The 20,812-nt window shown below is 43.2% G+C and overlaps 1 protein-coding gene across 1 annotated transcript in view; it reads right to left on the reverse strand.

The window, feature by feature from the left end:
• Positions 1–1,780: 1,780 nt before the first annotated feature.
• The window catches only part of LOC112077975 (sodium-dependent neutral amino acid transporter B(0)AT1-like), a 22,249-nt gene continuing 3,217 nt past the window's right edge, over positions 1,781–20,812 (reverse strand). Inside the window, 12 exon segments of the mRNA XM_024144352.2 lie at positions 1,781–2,037; positions 2,285–2,456; positions 2,458–2,490; positions 2,845–2,862; positions 2,864–2,944; positions 2,946–3,003; positions 3,352–3,480; positions 6,925–7,037; positions 7,296–7,406; positions 7,601–7,782; positions 8,582–8,719; positions 8,875–9,015. Coding sequence (XP_024000120.1) covers positions 1,874–2,037; positions 2,285–2,456; positions 2,458–2,490; positions 2,845–2,862; positions 2,864–2,944; positions 2,946–3,003; positions 3,352–3,480; positions 6,925–7,037; positions 7,296–7,406; positions 7,601–7,782; positions 8,582–8,719; positions 8,875–9,015 — 1,340 coding nt within the window. The 3' untranslated portion in view covers positions 1,781–1,873.

Consider the following 20,812-nt stretch of genomic DNA (forward strand, 5'->3'; position numbering starts at 1 on the left):
AAAGAGAGATCAATGGACATTAGACCAGTGGAAATATGTCCTTTGGTCTGATGAGTCCAAATTTGAGATTTTTGTTTCAACCGCCGTGTCTTTGTGAGACACAGAGTAGGTGAACGGATGATCTCTGCATGTGTGGTTCCCACCGTGAAGAATAGAGGATCAGGTGTGGGGGTGCTTTGCTGATAACACTGTCTGTGATTTATTTAGATTTCAAGGCACACTTAACCAGCAAGGCTACCATAGCATTCTGCAGCGATACGCCATCCTATCTGGTTTGCGCTTAGTGGGATTTGTTTTTCAACAGGACAATGACAAAATACACCTCCAGGCTGTGTAAGGGCTATTTGACCAAGAAGGAGAGTGATGGAATGGTGCATCAGATGACCTGGCCTCCACAAATCACCTGATCTAACCCAATTGAGATGGTTTGGGATGAGTTGGACCGCAGAGTGAAGGAAAAGCAGCCAACAAGTGCTCAGCATATGTGGGAACTCCTTCAAGACTGTTGGAAAAACATTCCTCATGAAGCTGGTTGAGAGAATGCCAAGAGTGTGCAAAGCTGTCATCAAGGCAAAGGGTGGCTACTTTGAAGAATGTTAAATATAAAATATATTAGGAATGTAATGTTTAAGACTTTTTTGGTGACTGCATGATTTCATATGTGTTATTTAATAGTTTTGATGTCTTCATTATTATTCTACAATGTAGCAAATAGTAAAAATAAAGAAAAACCCTTGAATGAGTAGGTGTGTCCAAACTTTTGACTGGTACAGTWCATATTTTCAACACCTAGCAAGTCCAGCRCAGTTTACTATGGATGGAAATTAAGCTAACCCGAGGCTAGTATTTTTCAGACCGGGCTAGTAGAAAATGTGCCAAACTGGCACACTGGCGAGTGACATTTTGGACCCGGGATAGTAGAATTTTAGGTCTGCTAGCCCGGCTGGCCAGTACCAAAAATACAAAAATTCCATCCAATCACAGTTTGTTGTGGTAATTGTGTGTKTTCTACTGTACAGAGGGTAGTACGTACAGRCCAGTACATCACTGGGGCTAAGCWGCCTGCCATCCAGGACCTCTACACCAGGGGGTGTCAGAGGAAGGCCATAAAAATTGTCAAAGACCCCAGCCACTCCAGTCATAGACTGTTCTCTCTGCTACCGCATGGCAAGTGGTACCGGAGTGCCAAGTCTAGGACAAAAAGGCTTCTCAACAGTTTTTACCCCCAAGCCATAAGACTCCTGAACAGGTAATCACATGGCTACCCAGATAATTTGCATTGTGTGCCCCCCCAACCCCTCTTTTACGCTGCTGCTACTCTCTGTTTATCATATATGCATAGTCACTTTAACTATACAGTCATGTACATACTAGCTCAATTGACCCGACCAAGCAATGCCCCCGCACATTGGCTAACCGGGCTATCTGCATTGTGACCCACCACCCACCATCTGCCAACCCCTCTTTTACGCTACTGCTACTCTCTGTTTATCATATAAGCATAGTCACTTTAACCATACCTACATGTAAATAATACCTCAATCAGCTCGACTAACCGGTGCCTGTATATAGCCTCTCWACTGTATATAGCCTCGCTGCTGTTATTTTTCGCTGTCTTTTTACWGTTGTTTTTATTTCTTTACTTACGTATTGTTCACCTAATACCTTTTTTGCACTGTTGGTTAGAGCCTGTAAGTAAGCATTTCACTGTAAGGTCTACACCTGTTGTATTCGGCGCACGTGACAAATAAACTTTGATTTGATTTAATGTTTCGAACTCACCCCCGCACATCTCACAGAATGAATTTATTACTCACCGATCAATACCATAGAGGTACACAACCCCGACCATCTCACAGAATGTATTTATTACTCACCGATCAATACCATAGAGGTACACAACCCCGACCATCTCACAGAATGCAATGATCAGCAGAGGTATGGACCCAGCAAAGCTGTCAAAGAGGGACAGCCAGTAGTTCCCTGAGCCTTGAACAAATATCAGTCCAGCAAAGCAGCAGAGGACACATGTTGTCCCTGTAACAGAATAAAGAATATGAGTTAAAGATARTTAACAAAGAGGTTTCAATCTCTCAACATTGGAGAAAATAGGTCTGGATTGCTCTTGTCTGGAAACAGACTGGCCATAGGGCAGTTCGGGCAAATGACAGACAGGCTGGTCCATCTTTAGACCAGTGGGGGGTTTTGGTCCGAAGGAAATTAATGGGCCGGTGTGTTGCCTGAGCTGATGTCCGGTTCCAGTCTGTCCCAGCTCTTGTCTCACCTGTGGTGGCCTCCTTGGGCCAACTCTTGGGGAAAACCCCCAGGTCCTGAAGTGGTACCAGAACTCCTTCGATATTGCCAAACATGGAGGACAGGCCGAGACAGAAGAGCATGATGAAGAACAAGACTGACCAAACAGGAGATACAGGCATCTTAGTGATGGCCTCTGTGAAACACAATAAAGGCCAGACCAGTTCCTTCAACCCCCTGCATCAGGACACATAGAGAAGGAGTGGAATTAGAGCCTGTTTTAAATAACATTGTGTTCCTACACTGTATAGGACTAGAATAGTCAGTGTATAGTTCCCTTTGGGATTGCCATAGCCATATAGTCAAGCTAAAATAGTGTTCTATATTGTCAGTATTTATACGATGAAATGAAAAGCATGTGAGCATGTATGTAAGAGACCTTCGCTTAGCTTTAAAACTCTGCTTTCCCATTCACAGATTAGGCCTACTGCTGGACTAAAAAGCACTTTCAATGGAGAATCTCATTGATCATGCTTTTTAGTCCGGGACTACGGTTAATCTGTGTCTGGGAACCATCCCTAAAAATCATACCTCACTGAGGAAAGTGTTTCAAGTCACAGGTCTTCAAGTTGAGTCCCTGAATGACTTCTGTATGTGTTCCATTGAGACTCTGGAGAACCTGATCATAGTTGTTTCTCAGTGACGTTTCCCTCGGGGAGATCAAATGTATTCAGCAGCGCCAGGATATTTCTACAGAATCATTGTGGAAAATTAGTTGATGTCATGGCCTCTTTTCATGGTAACATTACATCTAACTATGTCACATCGGCTATCATACTGTCATATCGGAGGTAGGGGGCACTGTTAGGTACATGTAGGGTTGCAAAATTCCCAGATTTGACAGAAATCGTGGTTGGAGGATTCTCAGATGTCCTGCTTATCCCACCCTGATTCCACGACTCTTCCAACTGGGATTTCTGAAAAACCTGGGAAATTTTGGGAAAGGTGACACATTTTGGCAACTGTACTCGTATCATATCGGATGCAGTGAGTACTGTAGTAGGAACATGCCATCTACAGAGACGGGTAGATTCCTACCCGCCAAGACAGTTGTCAAATCTCTCTGTGGCTCTGAAGCCAATGATGGTGTAGATGACTGTTGCAGCGTAGACGGAGGTGAAGCCATTGACGGCAGAGATGATCACTGCATCCTGTTCACAGTTGTTACTGGGGATCAAAAACAACAACGTCCTGCTCAAATCAAATCAAATCAAATGCTATTGGTCACATACACAGGGTTAGCAGATGTTAATGCAAGTGTAGCTTGTGCTTCTAGTTCCGACCGTGCAGTAATATCTAACAAGTAATCTAACAATAACTACCTTATATACTCCAATTTGTAAGTCGCTCTGGATAAGAGCGTCTGCTAAATGACTTAAATGTAAATGTACCCAAGTGTAAAGGAATGAATAAGAATGTGTACTGTCATAACGTTGCACTGTTGGTGAGGTTTATGACCCCCATAAATACCTTCCCCCCTTTCCTCTCTCTACTCTACAGATGTGACTGTTGGAAAGCCCTTTGTTAACATAGAGAGAGTCTGGTAACATCAAAAGGGTGGGGAACAGAACCATATTTCGGTAATCCAACCAGCTGAAAATATGCGTTGGTACTTAAAGAATATGATGTCAGATCAGTTGTCGTCTGAGACATTGTTACTGATGATAGGATGACATAAACTGTATCTTGGAAAGTCAACACATTCTAGTTATCAGATTCACATGGAATTGTTGTGCAATTTAAATGTTTAAATATGAAACTATTTGTGAAAAGATTAAATGTAATTTTAGCTTCTAAATGAGAAAATGGTTTTCATAAAGTAAAAACTCTGCTCACTCAGTGCCCAAGTGAACAGACATTGGTTGTAAACTATGAAACACGCCAGTCTCTCCCACCACTACATAAGCCCCTTTACGAAAATGTAACTTTGTTGTTCCCGAGGACATGAGGACTGCTGTCCATACATTAAAAGGGCTAATATCAACTACAGAACTAAGCCAACCTCAGCGTGAGCTCTGGTTGCGAACGGTTGAACGACAATAAACTAACGAAATTAGCATCGTGTTCCCGGTGACGTGAGGACTGCTGTCCATACCTTAAAAAGGGCGAATTTCAACGTGGAGGTGACGATCGACATGCCGGAAGGATGAATTTCGCATATACCAGCCAGAATATAGCATACGCGTATAGTATGGCAACCTGGTATGAACTTTGAACTCTTATTCACTAAAGAAGTGATACCTCCTAGCCGTTGAGTTAGCAGCATCAGCTGTAAACGTGGGCTAGGAAAGGACGGACAAAGTACCTGTTCTACCACACGACGACTGTACTACAACGTATCCACTTTACCACCAGACATTCTTCAGAGGACAAGAGATCTCTGCTGGGCAACCCAGCCTTCCATCTATGACCAATCCATCGAAGCGCAGCTCAGAGTAAATATTTTTTTAGCATTTTCCTTTTCTAAATGGGCGGTTATTTAGAATGCATAAGATTCTGTATTTACGATAGCATAGCTTCACAAGGTCCCATAGCGACCCAAACCTTTTGTTCCTCAGTCTTCCCGCGCTTTCATTCAAACCCAACCTCCTGTCACGCCCTGGCCATAGAAAGGCTTTTATTCTCTATTTTGGTTAGGACAGCGTGTGACTAGGGGGGGCATTCTAGTTTCTTTATTTCTATGTTTTCTGTTTCTATTTTTTGGCCGGGTATGGTTCTCAATCAGGGACAGCTGTCTATCGTTGTCCCTGATTGGGAATCATACTTAGGCAGCCTGTTTTGCCACCTTAGTTGTGGGTAGTTGACTTTGTTAGTGGCATGTATAGCCCTAGTAAGCTTCACGTTCGTTTTTGTTGTTTCTTGTTTTTGTTGGCAACATTTAAAATAAAGTGAAATGTACGCTGACCACGCTGCACCTTGGTCTCATCATTACGACGATCGTGACACCTCCTTTCTTTGTGTAACCAGCCATCATATCGGTTCCGTCAACCAGGGACGTTTTCTTGTATGACATAATTAGTAATCAATGTATGATCCATCCTGTGTATATGTAATTCTGTGTGATTATTTAGGTATTTAGTAAATAAGTAATTAAACCAAATTTTGTATTGCTGATTCAACTTCAAAGAATTTACGACGTTCAGATGAGACTGAATAAGGTGACGATTAATGATTGACTGCTATTGAGGTAAAAGATTAACAGGTCTTTAAGAGTTTATTCGGAAGACAACAGCTCTATTAACATGCTTTCATGGTGCCCCAACTTTCTAGTTAATTACATTTACATGATTAGTTTAATCAGGTAATATTAATTACAGAGAAATGATTTTATAAAATAGCATGTCATATCACTTAATCCGGCATAGCAAAGACACGACAGTACAAATAAATATATGGATGAGCGATGGCCGTGCGGAATAGGCAAGATGCAGTAGATTCTATAGAGTACAGTTTATACATATGAGATGAGTAATGTACAGTATGTAAACATTATATAAAGTGGCATTGCTTAAAGTGACTAGTGCTACATTTTTTACAGCCAATTTTTTATTATTAAAGTGGCTAGAGATTTGAGTCATTATGTTAACTCAATGTTTGTGATGGCTGTTTAACAGTCTGATGGCCTTGAGATAGAAGCTGTTTTTCAGTCTCTCGGTCCCAGCTTTGATGCACCTGTACTGACCTCGCCTTCTGGATGGTAGCGGTGTGAACAAGCAGTGGCTCTGGTGGTTGTTGTCCTTGATGATCTTTTTGTCCTTCTTGTGACATCGGGTGGTGTAGGTGTACTGGAGGGCAGGTAGTTTGCCCCCGGTGATGCGTTGTGCAGACCTCACTACCCTCTGGAGAGCCTTACGGTTGTGGGCGGAGCGGTTGCCGTACCAGGCAGTGATACAGTCCGACCCGATGCTCTCGATTGTGCATCTGTAAAAGTTTGTGAGTGTTTTCGGTGACAAGCCAAATTTCTTCAGCCTCCTGAAGAAACGCTGTCTGTGTGGGTGGACCATTTCAGTTTGTCCGTGATGTGTACGCCGAGGAACTTAAAACTTTCCACCTTCTCCACTACTGTCCCGTCGATGTGGATAGGGGGTGCTCCCTCTGCTGTTTCCTGAAGTCGACGATCATCTCCTTTGTTTTGTTGATTTTGAGTGTGAGGTTATTTTCCTGACACRGCCCTCACCTTCTCCCTGTAGGTCGTCTCGTCGTTGTTGGTAATCAAGCCTACCACTGTAGTGTCGTCTGCAAACTTGGAGGCGTGCATGCCCACGCAGTCATGGGTGAACAGGGAGTACAGGAGAGGGCCGAGAACGCACCCTTGTGGGGCCTCAGTGTTGAGGATCAGCGGGATGGAGATGTTGTTTCCTACACTCACCACCTGGTGGCGTTCCGTCAGAAAGTCCAGGACCCAGTTTCACAGTGCGGGATCGAGACCCAGGTGCTGAGACTGAGCCTGTCCTAATATGGACACCATAACGCTCTATTTTAGCACAGTTGTCGTGCTTTATAACACAATTCAAAAGTGTCCCAATACAACATAGTAAACCACTTTTTTTTCTAAAATATATAATACATAGATTTGAACAATAGTAGTTTAGATGGTTGATTGTGACTTACTGCACAGAGTTGTAGCTGGAGAAAGAGATGAGTCCACCAAATGCTATGGAGAAGGAATAAAACACCTGGGCACCTGCATCCAGCCAGGTAGTTGGGTTGGTCAGCTCTGTCAACTGGGACAACAACACAACGTTTTGTTACATGAATCAGATTTACCTGATTTATATATGACCTATTTATCTGATATCATTTCAGGGATGGGTTTGCATTTCTTTTAGTGTGAGTTTTTTTGTGAAGTGTAACAGTGTCCCAAATGGCATCATATTCCCTGTATAGTGCACTACTTTTAACCAGGGCCCATATGGCTGTAGTCAAAAGTAGTACACTATATAGGGAATAGGTTGCCATTTGGACCACAACACTTGACTTACGTCCGGGGTGAAGAGAAASACGACTCCACTCAAAGAGCCTTTTAAAGTCAGACCTCTGATCAGGAAAATGCTCAACACTACGTAGGGTAGTGTTGAGGTGACATACACAGCCTATGAGGAGAGGAGAGACAGTGATTTCACTATAKCTTTATTTATATTCGCAATCACTGAGACATGAAAACATAAAACTACCTTTATATTATTTTATTTCTCCATTTTCCAATTTTCATCCATTGTTATTGGTCATAATTGGATATAAATGTGAACGTTAACATGTAGTCCTCAGATAGATTGAGCTGCTCTACCTTCCCAGTGGTCTCGATGCCTCGGATGATGCAGATATAGAGCACGGCCCAGGCACTGATCAGACACAGCACCATCCACCACTGCAGACCCCCGTTCTCACCAATGTCTGGGGTGGTGTTCAGGGTCTCTCTGTACCAATAGTAATCCACTGGAGAGCTTCTTTCACACTCTGACACCAGGCCTGGGACATTTAGGTAAAGAATTGACAAATAATACATTATTATAATTAGACATACATGACTGGATGATTCATACATAGGTTGCATCCCAAACAGCACTCTATTCCCTAGTGCAATACGTTTGACCCYGGCCAATAGAGCTCTGGTCAAAAGTATTGCACTATAGGGAATAGGGTGGCATTTAGGATGCAGCCAATGTTCAGCCTTAGTACATGTACAGTATCTTCAGATTCCATAATACATGTACTTCTTCCTTGTAATATAGCTGTCATCCTGAGTGTGAAGCATGTTTATCAGGGTTGAGGTCAATTCCATTTCAATTCAGTTAATTCATTCAGAAAGTAAATTAACATTTTTCTCAGTTCTCCTCTATGAAATATCTGTTGGCTTTCTGAATTTGCAGAATAATAAATGGAATTGACCCCTGACCCCCATAATGTCTCAAATACTATACAGTACATCTGCTACTCTCTGTTGTAATCTATGCATAGTCGCTTTAATAAGTCTACCTACATGTACATACTACCTCAACTAACCGGTGCCCCCGCACATTGACCACCCTGTATATAGTCTTGCTATTGTTATTTTACTGCTGCTGCTCTTTAATTACTTGTCACTTTTATCTCTTATTCTTATACGTATTTTTTTCAACTGCATTGTTGGTTAGGGGCTTGTAAGTAAGCATTTCACCGTAAGGTCTACACCTGTTGTATTCAGCACATGTGACTAATACAATTTGATTTGATTTAATATCTCCTTTTTACCAGTCTTGCATGGAGTGTGTCGGTACTGAACTCTTACCTGTTAGATTGTAGTTGCGGGGACACTGGCTCCAAGGCAGCGTCTCTTGGAAGGAGTTAAACAAGTACCACATCACCCAGGCCATGATGGTGTTGTAGTACAGGCTGATCATCAAAGAAACAAACATGGACGCTATGCCTGGTAAGAACACAGAGCAGTGAGTCCATGATGACTTAAGGTTTGTTGAAGCATCACGGGTAGCTCTGGTCCCGGGGCGTTTACCTGCTGCTTACATGCAACAAACTGKACGTTATGTATTTGCCCTGGACCAGAGCTAGGGGAGTGTTACTTACCAACTCCAGCTAAGTAAGGATGAATTGTTGACCACACGCCTAAACTGCCTTTCCTTAGACGTTGACCAATAGCAAACTCCAGATGGAGCAGGGGAACACCTTCTAGAACCAGCAGGATCAGGAAAGGYATCATGAATGCACCTGAGAACAAAGAGGCCACAATCAAAGCTCTTAAATCATTGGTAAATATCCATGACTCRTAATYACATCTCATGACATACAGACACCTGCAGATGTAATGGAGTGTATATTACAAGTCTTCTGTATCATATATAGGGGTGGCAGGTWGCCTAGMGGTTRGAGCGTTGGGCCATTAACCGAAAGGTTGCTGGATCGAATCCCCAAGCTGATAAGGTAAGAATCTGTCGTTCTGCCCCTGAATAAGGCAGTTAACCCAATGTTCCCCGATAGGCTGTCATTCTAAATAAGAATTTGTTCTTAACTGACTTGCCTAGTTAAATAAAGGTTGAAATGTAAATATGAAACKGCTGTACTGGGGTATGGATAAACACACAGGGCTCAGAGATACACATACCTGTCTATCTAAACATACTGCCAAAAAAAGGAGAGAAACAGATGGAGAGGAACAATAAAACTACTTGGGAATCACATAACACTGATGTCCTTTTACGGAGACAAGTCAATACGAAATGCTTCAGTCTGGTTTTAGACCACATCATAGCACTGAGACTGCACTTGTGAAGGTGGTAAATGACCTTTTAATGGCGTCAGACCGAGGCTCTGCATCTGTCCTCGTGCTACTAGACCTTAGTGCTGCCTTTGATACCATCGATCACCACATTCTTTTGGAGAGATTGGAAACCCAAATTGGTCTACACGGACAAGTTCTGGCCTGGTTTAGATCTTATCTGTCGGAAAGATATCAGTTTGTCTCTGTGAATGGTTTGTCCTCTGACAATCAACTGTACATTTCGGTGTTCCTCAAGGTTCCGATTTAGGACCACTATTGTTTTCACTATATATTTTACCTCTTGGGGATGTCATTCGAAAACATAATGTTAACTTTCACTCTATGCGGATGACACACAGCTGTACATTTCAATGAAACATGGTGAAGCCCCAAAATTGCCCTCGCTAGAAGCCTGTGTTTCAGACATGAGGAAGTGGATGGCTGAAAACGTTCTACTTTTAAACTCGGACAAAACAGAGATGCTTGTTCTAGTCCCAAGAAACAAAGAGATCTTCTGTTGAATCTGACAATTAATATTGATGGTTGTAAAGTCGTCTCAAATAAAACTGTGAAGGACCTCGGCGTTACTCTGGACCCTGAACTCTCTTTTGACGAACATATCAAGACTGTTTCAAGGACAGCTTTTTTCCATCTACGTAACATTGCAAAAATCTGACATTTTCTGTCCAAAAATGATGCAGAAAAATTAATCCATGCTTTTGTTGCTTCTAGGTTAGACTACTGCAATGCTCTACTTTCCGGCTACCTGGATAAAGCACTAAATAAACTTCAGTTAGTGCTAAATACGGCTGCTAGAATCCTGACAGAACCAAAACATTTGATCATATTACTCCAGTGCTAGCCTCCCTACACTGACTTCCTGTTAAGGCAAGGGCTGATTTCAAGGTTTTACTGTTAACCTACAAAGCGTTACATGGGCTTGCTCCTACCTATCTTTCCGAGTTGGTCCTGCCGTACATACCTACACGTACGCTACGGTCACAAGACGCAGGCCTCCTAATTGTCCCTAGAATTTCTAAGCAAACAGCTGGAGGCAGGGCTTTCTCCTATAGATCTCCATTTTTATGGAATGGTCTGCCTACCCATGTGAGAGAGCAGACTCTGTCTCAACCTTTAAGTCTTTATTGAAGACTCATCTCTTCAGTAGGTCCTATGATTGAGTGTAGTCTGGCCCAGGGGTGTGAAGGTGAACGGAAAGGCTCTGGAGCAACGAACCGCCTCTGCTGGCCGGTTCCCCTCTCTCCACTGGTATTCTCTGCCTCTAACCCTATTACAGGGCTGAGTCACTGGCTTACTGGTGCTCTTTCATGCCGTCCCTAGGAGGGTGGTCGTCACTTGAGTGGGTTGAGTCACTGACGTGATCTTTGTGTCTCTGCCGTGGCGGAGATCTTTGTGGGCTATACTCGGCCTTGTCTCAGGATGGTAAGTTGGTGGTTGAAGTTATCCCTCTAGTGGTGTGGGGGCTGTGCCTTTGCAAAGTGGGTGGGGTTATATCCTTCCTGTTTGGCCCTATCCGGGGTATCATCGGATGGGGCCACAGTGTCTCCTGACCCCTCCTGTCTCAGCCTCCAGTATTTATGCTGCATTAGTTTATGTGTCAGGGGGCTAGGGCATTTGTTATATCTGGAGTACTTGTCCTGTCTTATCCGGTGTCCTGTGTGAATTTAAGTATGCTCTCTCTAATTCTCTCTTTCTCTCTTTCTTTCTCTCTCTCGGAGGACCTGAGCCCTAGGACCATGCCTCAGGACGACCTGACATGATGACTCCTTGCTGTCCCCAGTCCACCTGTCCCCAGTCCACCTGGCCAACTGTTCTGCCTGCGGCTATGGAACCCTGACCTGTTCACCGGACGTGCTACCTGTCCCAGACCTGCTGTTTTCAACTCGCTAGAGACCGCAGGAGCGGTAGAGATACTCTTAATGATCGGCTATGAAAAGCCCACTGACATTTATTCCTGAGGTGTTGCCACCTCGACAACCACTGTGATTATTATTATTTGACCATGCTGGTCATTTATGAACATTTGAACTTCTTGGCCATGTTCTGTTATAATCTCCACCCGGCACAGCCAGAAGAGGACTGGCCACCCCTCATAGCCTGGTTCCTCTCTAGGTTTCTTCCTAGTTTTGGCCTTTCTAGAGTTTTTCCTAGCCACCGTGCTTCTACACCTGCATTGCTTCCTGTTTGGGTTTTAGGCAGGGTTTCTGTACAGCACTTTGAGATATCAGCTGATGTACGAAGGGCTATATAAATACATTTGATTTGATTTGTATACACCTGTTGCAGGCAGGAATGGCTGAAGTAAGGGATTTCCTGTGGCACGGATAGTGAAGGTGTTGGTGGTTCAATGTGCAGGTGATTATCCCTCAGTTCACAACAACCACTTCTCAAGGCTTTCCTGCCCATTGGCAATCTTCAGTAGATAACAGTCTTTATCTGCCTTAACAGTCCTTATGTGTCATTCAGGCGCTTGTAGTCAAACGGTTTCCATAGAACGTGATGGGATGTTACCGTAAGTCCATTTAGGCACTCTCTGTATTTAGATAAGATAAGAGCAGAAGTGTTTCATTCCATTTATCTCACTGGGTGGATTTTACTGGGATAAAGCACCTATCTACCCTGGGTCGGCACAAGAGAACACGTTGTAGTTACATCCCTCATTATCCCAGTGTATAACCATTAGAAATAGTCTTCTCAATGTTTACCAACAATACAGTAGATGGCTATACAGTGTCTTCAGAAAGTATTCACACCCCTTGACTTTTTCCACCAGTTGTTGTGTTCCAGCCTGAATTTAAAATGGATTCAGTTGAGATGTTGTGTCCCTGGCCTACACACAATACCCCATAATGTCAAAGTGGAATTATGTTTTGTGAAATTCTTAGAAATTAATAAAAAATGAAAAGCTGAAATGTCTTGAGTCAGTAAGTATTCAACCCCTTTGTTATGGCAAGACTAAATACATTCAGGAGTAAAAATGTGCTTAATAAGTTGCATGGACTCTACAATTATAGTGTTTAACATGATTTTTTAATGACTACCTCATCTCTGTACCACACATACAATTATCTGTAAGGTTCCTCAGTCGGGCAGTGAATTTCAAAAACAGATTCAACTACATAGACCAGCGACTTTTTCCAATATCTTGCAAAGAAGGGCAACTATTGGTAGAAGGATACAAAAAAAAGCAGACATTGAATATCTCTTTGAGCATGGTGAAGTTATTAATTACACTTTGGATGGTGTATCAGTACACCCAGTCACTACAAAGATGTAGGTGTCCTTCCTAACTCAGTTGCCAGAGAGGAAGGAAACCGCTCAGGGATTTTATCATGAGGCCAATGGACTTTAACCCTCCTACTGTGTTCTGGTCGAATTTGACCGATTTACAAGGTTTCTCTCTGAAAAAAATGTAATCTGATTGTCATGAGGTTCCATGACTTTGTCCACACAGGGCATCTGAACACACAAAATACATTTTGATTATTTTCATTACATTTTGGGTGTTTTATTTAACTTTTGTACACCTGTGGTGTCCCGGTCAAAAATGACCGGTCATTAGAAATGAATGGGTGAGACTACGATTAGTGTATAAAATTGAATTCAGGCACATGCCCATTCATCAGATGGACACACTTCCTCTCCCAGATCCCCACATGCACGTGTGTTTGAGCACACACACACACACACACACACACACACACCTCACTCCCCTTCTTGGCTTCCATGGCAACCCCCACAGTTACCTTTCCCCAATAGAATCTTTCCCCCACGGGAACCACACCTGTTGGGATTCTCACAAACAATCGCAACATTGTTTCAATAATATACACTGCTCAAAAAAATAAAGGGAACACTTAAACTTGCTCACAATTCATTCTGTGGCAGCACAATGACCAAACGATATACTGTATGTGAGGCTCTTGATCATTTCTTTGATCATGACACGCATTGAACACTGGTGGAGGGGGAGAGAGTCCTTGTTAAACTTTGACACAAAGTAGTTTGTGATAAATAGCACAATATGTTTCATCTGAGTATTTGTTATAGTCAAAATAATCCATACATTATGCTTTTTCTACTCAAAAACGAGTTGTATGAGCTCAGGTCATATGAGCCTACAGGCCATAAATAGCAAATAGAAGTTCAAAACTTGTAATGTTCACAAGAACTTAAGTTGATAAAAAGATCTAACACAACATTAGGTGATAATATATGTATTATTATGGATTTTTAATCAGTCATTTTGAACCAGGAACACAGAATGAATTAACATGAAACTCAACAGGTTATTAAAACAGTTACAGAGTTGAATGGCTGTGTAAGGAGAAAATTGAGGATGGATCAACAACATTGTAGTCATTACACAATACTAAACTAATTTACAGAGTGAAAAGGAAGCCTGTATAGAACAAAAATATTCCAAAACATGCATGAAATAAGGCACTAAAGTAATAATGCAAAACATTTGAAATAACTTTATGTCTGAATACAAAGTGTTATGTTTGGGGCAAATCCAACACAACACATCCCTGAATTCCACTCTTCATTTTTTCAAGCATGGTGGTGGCTGCATCATGGTATGGGTATGCTTGTCATCGACTGGGGAGATTTATAGGATAAAACTAAACCTAATAGAACTAAGCACAGGCAAAATCCTAGAGGAAACCTGGTTCAGTTTGCTTTCCAACAGACACTGGGAGACGTTCACCTTTCAGCAGGACAATAACCTTAAACACAAGGCCAAATATACACTGGAGTTGCTTACCAAGACGACATTCAATGTTCCTGAGTGGGCTAGTTACAGATTTTACTTAAATCAGCTTGAAGATCTATGGCAAGACTTGAAAATAGCTGTCTAGCAATGATCAACAACCAACTTGAGTTTGAAGAATGTTAAAAATAATAATGTGCAAATATTGTACAATCCAGGTGTGCAAAGCTTTAAAAGACGTACCCAGAAAGACTCACAGCTGTAATTGCTGCCAAAGGTGATTATAACATGTATGACTCAGGGGTGTGAATACTTATGTAAATTGTATATTTCAACACATTTGCAAACATTTCTAAAAACATGTTTTCACTTTGTCATTATGGGGTACTGTGTGTAGATTGTGAATAGTGAATTTAAAAAAAGTTGAATTCAGGCTGTAACACAACAAAATGTGGACTGTAGCATCATGTGTTTGGCGACATGGGCAAAGTGCAATTAATAACTCTGCTATATCTAACTGACAATCAGTTAGATATTTTTCATGGGATCTATCTGTAGACTCCAGGCATGTCCTCTCCATCAGTCATTGACAAGCCTTATGACTGGAGGTGTGATGTAAATCAAGCTTTAACACCTATACGAGGCCTGTCAGCATAAGTAGCAGTAATAGGTTACTACATTAGCTAATGAAATGCAGTGTTTGTGGTGCTGGAGCCTCCATAGAGACAGATCACCATGGAGCCTTCATAGAGACAGATCACCATGGAGCCTCCATAGAGACAGATCACCATGGAGCCTCCATAGAGACAGATCACCATGGAGCCTACATAGAGACAGATCACCATGGAGCCTCCAGAGAACAGATCACCATGGAGCCTCCATAGAGCAGATCAACATGGACCTCATAGAGACAGATCACCATGGAGCCTCCATAGAGACAGATCACCACGGAGCCTCCATAGAGACAGATCACCATGGAGCCTTCATAGAGACAGATCACCATGGAGCCTCCATAAGAGACAGATCACCACGGAGCCTCCATAGAGACAGATCACCATGGAGCCTCCATAGAGACAGATCACCATGGCACCCCATAGAGACAGATCACCATGGAGCCTCCATAGAGACAGATCACCACGGAGCCTCCATAAGAGACAGATCACCCACGGAGCCTCATAAAGCAGTCACCACGGAAGCCTCCATAGAGAACAGATCACCATGGAGCCTCCATAGAGACAGATCACCACGGAGCCTCCATAGAGACAGATCACCATGGAGCCTCCATAGAGACAAGATCACCACGGAGCCTCCATAGAGACAGATCACCATGGAGCCTCCATAGAGACAGATCACCACGGAGCCTCCATAGAGACAGATCACCATGGCGCCTCCATAGAGACAGATCACCATGCAGCCTCCATAAAGACAGATCACCATGAGCCTCCATAGAGACAGATCAACATGGAGCCTTCATAGAGACAGATCACCATGGAGCCTCCATAGAGACAGATCACCCGGAGCCTCCATAGAGACAGATCACCTATGGAGCCTCCATAGGACGACGCTACCACAGGAGCCTCATAGAGACAGATCACTCATTGGAGCCTCCATAGAGACAGATCACCATGCCAGCCAAGACTCCCACCAGCTCATAGAACAGATCCACCCTATAGCCAGAAACGAGCCTCCATAGAGACAGAATCACCATGGAGCCTCCAAGAGACAGCATCACCTGGACCTACATAGAGACAGATCACCATGGTTAGAACTACACATAAACTAGTGACATAAGTTGTTATTGTATTGTAAAGTACACTTAATGTACCTGATACAGTGGAACAATGTGTGCAATGTGTAATTAGAATATGGTGTTAAACTGCACCTACAATAATAAGAACACTGTAAAGAAAAGAAAATCAGTATTTTCCCACGGACACCAAATACAGATTGTACATCAAGCAAATCAGAGAAGAACATGAGCTTTCCCTATACAAGTGATCCCATCCAACCACACCACAGCACAACCCATTCAACCCATCCAACCCATTAACCCATCCAACCCATTCAACCCATCCAAACCCATCCAACCTTCCAACCCATCCAACCCCATCCAACCACACCACAGCACAACCCATTCAACCCATCCAACCCATTCAACCCATCCAACCCATTCAACCATCCAACCCATCCAACCCTGTCCAACCCCATCCAAACAACCAAACCAAACCACACCCCATCCAATCAAACCCATCCAACCACACCACACCACAGCCCATCCAACCCGATACAACCACACCACAGCACACAATCCAGTTGTGCAAAGCTTTAAAAGACTTACCCAGAAAGACTCACAAGCTGTAATTGCTGCCAAAGGTGATTCTAACATGTATTGACTCAGGGGTGTGAATACTTACGTAAATGGTATATTTCAACACATTTGCAAAGATTCTAAAAACATGTTTTCACACCCCATCCAACCACACCACATCCAACCACACTACACCCCATTCAACCCAATCCAACTCTTCAGTCATTCACTATATCTTTAGACCTTAAACAATAACACTTATTCCTGGCCGCTAGGCAACATCGTATCTCTTATAGCCCATGGGATGTCTCTCAGACCATGGTGATTCTCTATCGGGCCTCATGCATCTCTATGGCAGCCATCGGACCTATTGCCAAAGCCACAAGCTCACAACTTGCTCACTAAGTAACAAGGTCATAGTCAGACCACACTGCACCTTCAACCATGACCACGCCACTGACCCAAGGCTCCACTACCAACCTACATACGCAGCCAACTAACCATCCAACCCCACACACACTACATACCGAACCTAAATCCGAAGTCTCCATCCAACCTACGACCATTACCCCATCCCAACCACACCACACCACAGGCACACCCCAGCCACGCCCATTCAACCACCACACCCCATCCCAAACCCACCACACAGCACAACAACAACCTACCTACCCCCATCGACTCTGGCAAAGGTAATGGGAATCTCCAATACGTTCCCCAGCCCACACAGAACCCCACGCAGGTGACGCATGTATTGGGTCTTTGTTGTCCCATTTGGGCCTGTCTCCACTCCCAGCCTCTTCCTCCTCCAGCTTGTCCAGGTCCTCATGGGACAGGATCCTGTCTTCCAGCCTGGGTTGGGCAGCTGTAGTCTCATGGTTCCTCCAGTGTAGATGAACCAGGTTCAGCAGTGTGACAGGGGAGAGCTGGTCTGTAGGTCACCGCTAGCTGGTACACTAGCTGAGGTGTGGAAAAACTGGTTGCCAACTTTGCAAAACAGCCTTTCAACTGAACTTGTTTTTAGTAGATGATTGCTTTACCAAGCTGAAGAGCGACACGTGAAGTTATCTTGTCAGTGTGACTCAACCAAAACAAACACGTTCAAAATAATATGCTATATTACCTGAGAGGGAGGTGTCAGGGATGCACAGAGCCATCCTGTATCTCTTTGTATATCCTACTGGTATACCTACTTCTTTCTGTTAATTGATGTTAATGACACCCGAGGCTCAAATAGTGATGTGTTAACCTCTAGGTATATGGTTCAACATGCAATGTCAGAGAGGTTTATCAACTTCAGGTGTAAAAAATAGCTCAGTAAAATGTATGGCCAGGTTAAATGGTTCATGATTCTAGATCAGTAATCGTGTTTAGCCCAGAGTGTTTCTTTGCATCATGTCTGATGGTCAGGAAAAAACCTGGCCTTAATCATGTTCCTTGCATCTCTCATCTATAGAAAATCAGTGTTTTGATTGCTCAGCAGAATGGGAAAGGGACAAGGGGATACCTAGTCAGTTGTACAACTGAATGCCTTCAACTGAAATGTGTCTTCTGCATTTAACCCAACCCCTCTGATCAGAGAGGGTGTGGAGGGCTGCCCTTAATCAACATCCACATCATCGGCACCCCGGGGAACAGTGGGTTAACTGCCTTGCTCAGAGGCAGAAGGACATCTTTTTTTACCTTGTCAGCTCTGGGATTCCATCCAGCGATCTTCCGGTTACTGGCCCAACGCTCCTACTGTTCACTCACCTGACTACTTACCAAAGTTATAACCACTGAGTGGAATCATTTGTAATTAATACAACAAACTCGTTTAGAACAGAATACAAACAGCAATAACAAACTGTTATTCGGGCAATCGTGACAAATACAATTAGATTTATTTTTCTTTTTGAACATGGCAAACACAAAACCAGAACAAATCATCATCGTTATTAACTATAATTATAGCTATACGTAACATATTACCATTTTCCTTTATCCATCAATTCAGTACAACAACAATGTTCCAAAGTTCAGTAATCTGTCTAGTAAGGCACTGTACTGTCCCCACAGCTACAGGCAACCAAATGCAATTTTGTATTTCAAGCCTCTCTTCACACGGCCACAGGAGGTCACCAACACGCATATAATGTTAAGGCCCCGTCCTGCATCGCCCTGACAGCGCTGTCTGCTGCTTACGGCGAGTTCTTGCGCTAGAGGAGGGAGTCCCCTAATCCCACTAACGTTACGTCAGACGCCACAAGTCTAGCAAGTACCGGTCTCAGCGCAGTCCTGCTTCAAGCACCTTGCCTGCCTGGCTGCCTGCAATGCCCTTCGGGATACTGCCCGTCCCTCTCATGCGCTACACCAATTTACATTATTCTGAACGAGAGAATAATAGCTGGAAAATACTTCAAGGACAGAACGAGGGATACTGATTTATATTACGTGTTACCGCGCGTTCAGTGTCTTATTTTGTGAGCCTGTATGGAGGCGAATGGAGAGGAGGGTGCATCGGGATAATTGGAGGGGCGAGCAAGGACTTGCTGCTGCTGCAGAAAACCTGACGGCTCGGTGGATTTGATCTTGTTGCTGGGAACCCAGCAGTCCCCGGGCGCGGGGGTTTGCCGGCGTCATATCAAAGATTTCTCCCGGAACGGAGCGCTTCTACTTTTTGAAACCTGAGTTCTAAAAACCGCCTTGCATGGATACAACATCAATGGCTACGTTTGTAATCAGGGTCCAGTTCTTAGACGATACTGGATCATTCAACAGCACCAATTTTCCTGAGCCGACAGACGCGCCTGCAGTACACCTTTCAGGGAAGATATCCCCCTTTATCAATGCAATTGCTGAAGTCCAAGGCTTCTTCAAAAGCCCAGCACAAGGTATGTCAAGTGTTTTGTAATGTCTTTTATTAGTTCTGGCAATTGAATTTTTTGGTATGGCTTTGCAATTTTTCTATCCATAGAACATTGGAGAATGTAGGCCAAATTTGGGTTGTTTTTGTCATCCAATATTGACGTCTAGACAGGTGAAGGATATGACATAATAATGCAAATTGGTACTTGTTGCAAATTCATATCCCTACCAAAATGTTAGTCAACATAGTTATTTTACTGTGTTCACTTCACTGTGGATTAGTTTTAGCTTTGGCACCTGAGTCACCAGTAATGAACAAAAAAAAAGTTAATGATTAAATATTTTTTTTCTGAAATGGAGGACTATGATCTATTTCGGACCAAAAATGTAACCAAATCATAACCAATCAAGAGTCGCAGTAAGGTGTAACAGGTTTCAGGACGGGTACTGTACTGTCATCAGTGTTTGGGTCGCTACACTGGATATCATGGCTATGACTCCCACAATACAATGACTGCATGGTAATCCCACAGCTCAGTAAGCATATTAATACTTTCCTCTAATCGGATGGAGAAACCATTAATGGGTGTAAAGTAAACATCCTCTTGATTGATGCTACCGGCCTGGGATAACGAACATCATTGGTTGAACAGTCAATTCAGACCATTTTCCAAAATGTAAACAACCTATGAATACTGTGCAGAGGGATGTTTTAGGAGCGGTGTTAGTGTGGTATTACTGGAGTCTAGTGGAGGCTGCATGCATGGACAGCTGATGAGGACCATGCTGGAATGATGGGGACAGACCTAGGCTGGTGTTCCAAAGAGAACCCTCTTCCCTATATAGTGCAGTGCTTTCAAACAACCGGCCCATAGGGTAATTCAGCATTCCATAACTCAGAGCGAACTAGCGTCAAAAGAAGTGTCTACATACCTAGGGGAATTGGCTTCCATTTGAGACACAGACTATAGAATTGGACGGGTGTCAACTAGACTGCCCTGCCATGGCCTTGGTCAGGGGGACAAGAGCTGTGACCGTTAAATGGTAATTCTCCTAGGCAGATGGGTTTGCCTTGCCTAGGCCCACATTAACCATGTTCCTGTGCCCCTAGGTCTGTCATTTCTGGGACTAAGTTAAATGGTGACCACAACAAGTAAACCTCTGTTTAGCTGACCTGATCTGCTTTCACCACAAACTAGGGTGCAAAAAGCTAACCAGTAAATTGACAAAAAGGTTATCGGAATCTTCTGTAAATGTGGTAATACAGAAAATCTATGGCAATCTTATGTAACCTTTGTAATTTAATCAACTTGAAATAACTTAACTAAATATATATGAATATATATATATAGTAGTA

The sequence above is a fragment of the Salvelinus sp. IW2-2015 genome, unplaced genomic scaffold (assembly GCF_002910315.2).
Source record: "Salvelinus sp. IW2-2015 unplaced genomic scaffold, ASM291031v2 Un_scaffold5111, whole genome shotgun sequence".
In the NCBI taxonomy this organism is placed as follows: Eukaryota; Metazoa; Chordata; class Actinopteri; order Salmoniformes; family Salmonidae; genus Salvelinus; species Salvelinus sp. IW2-2015.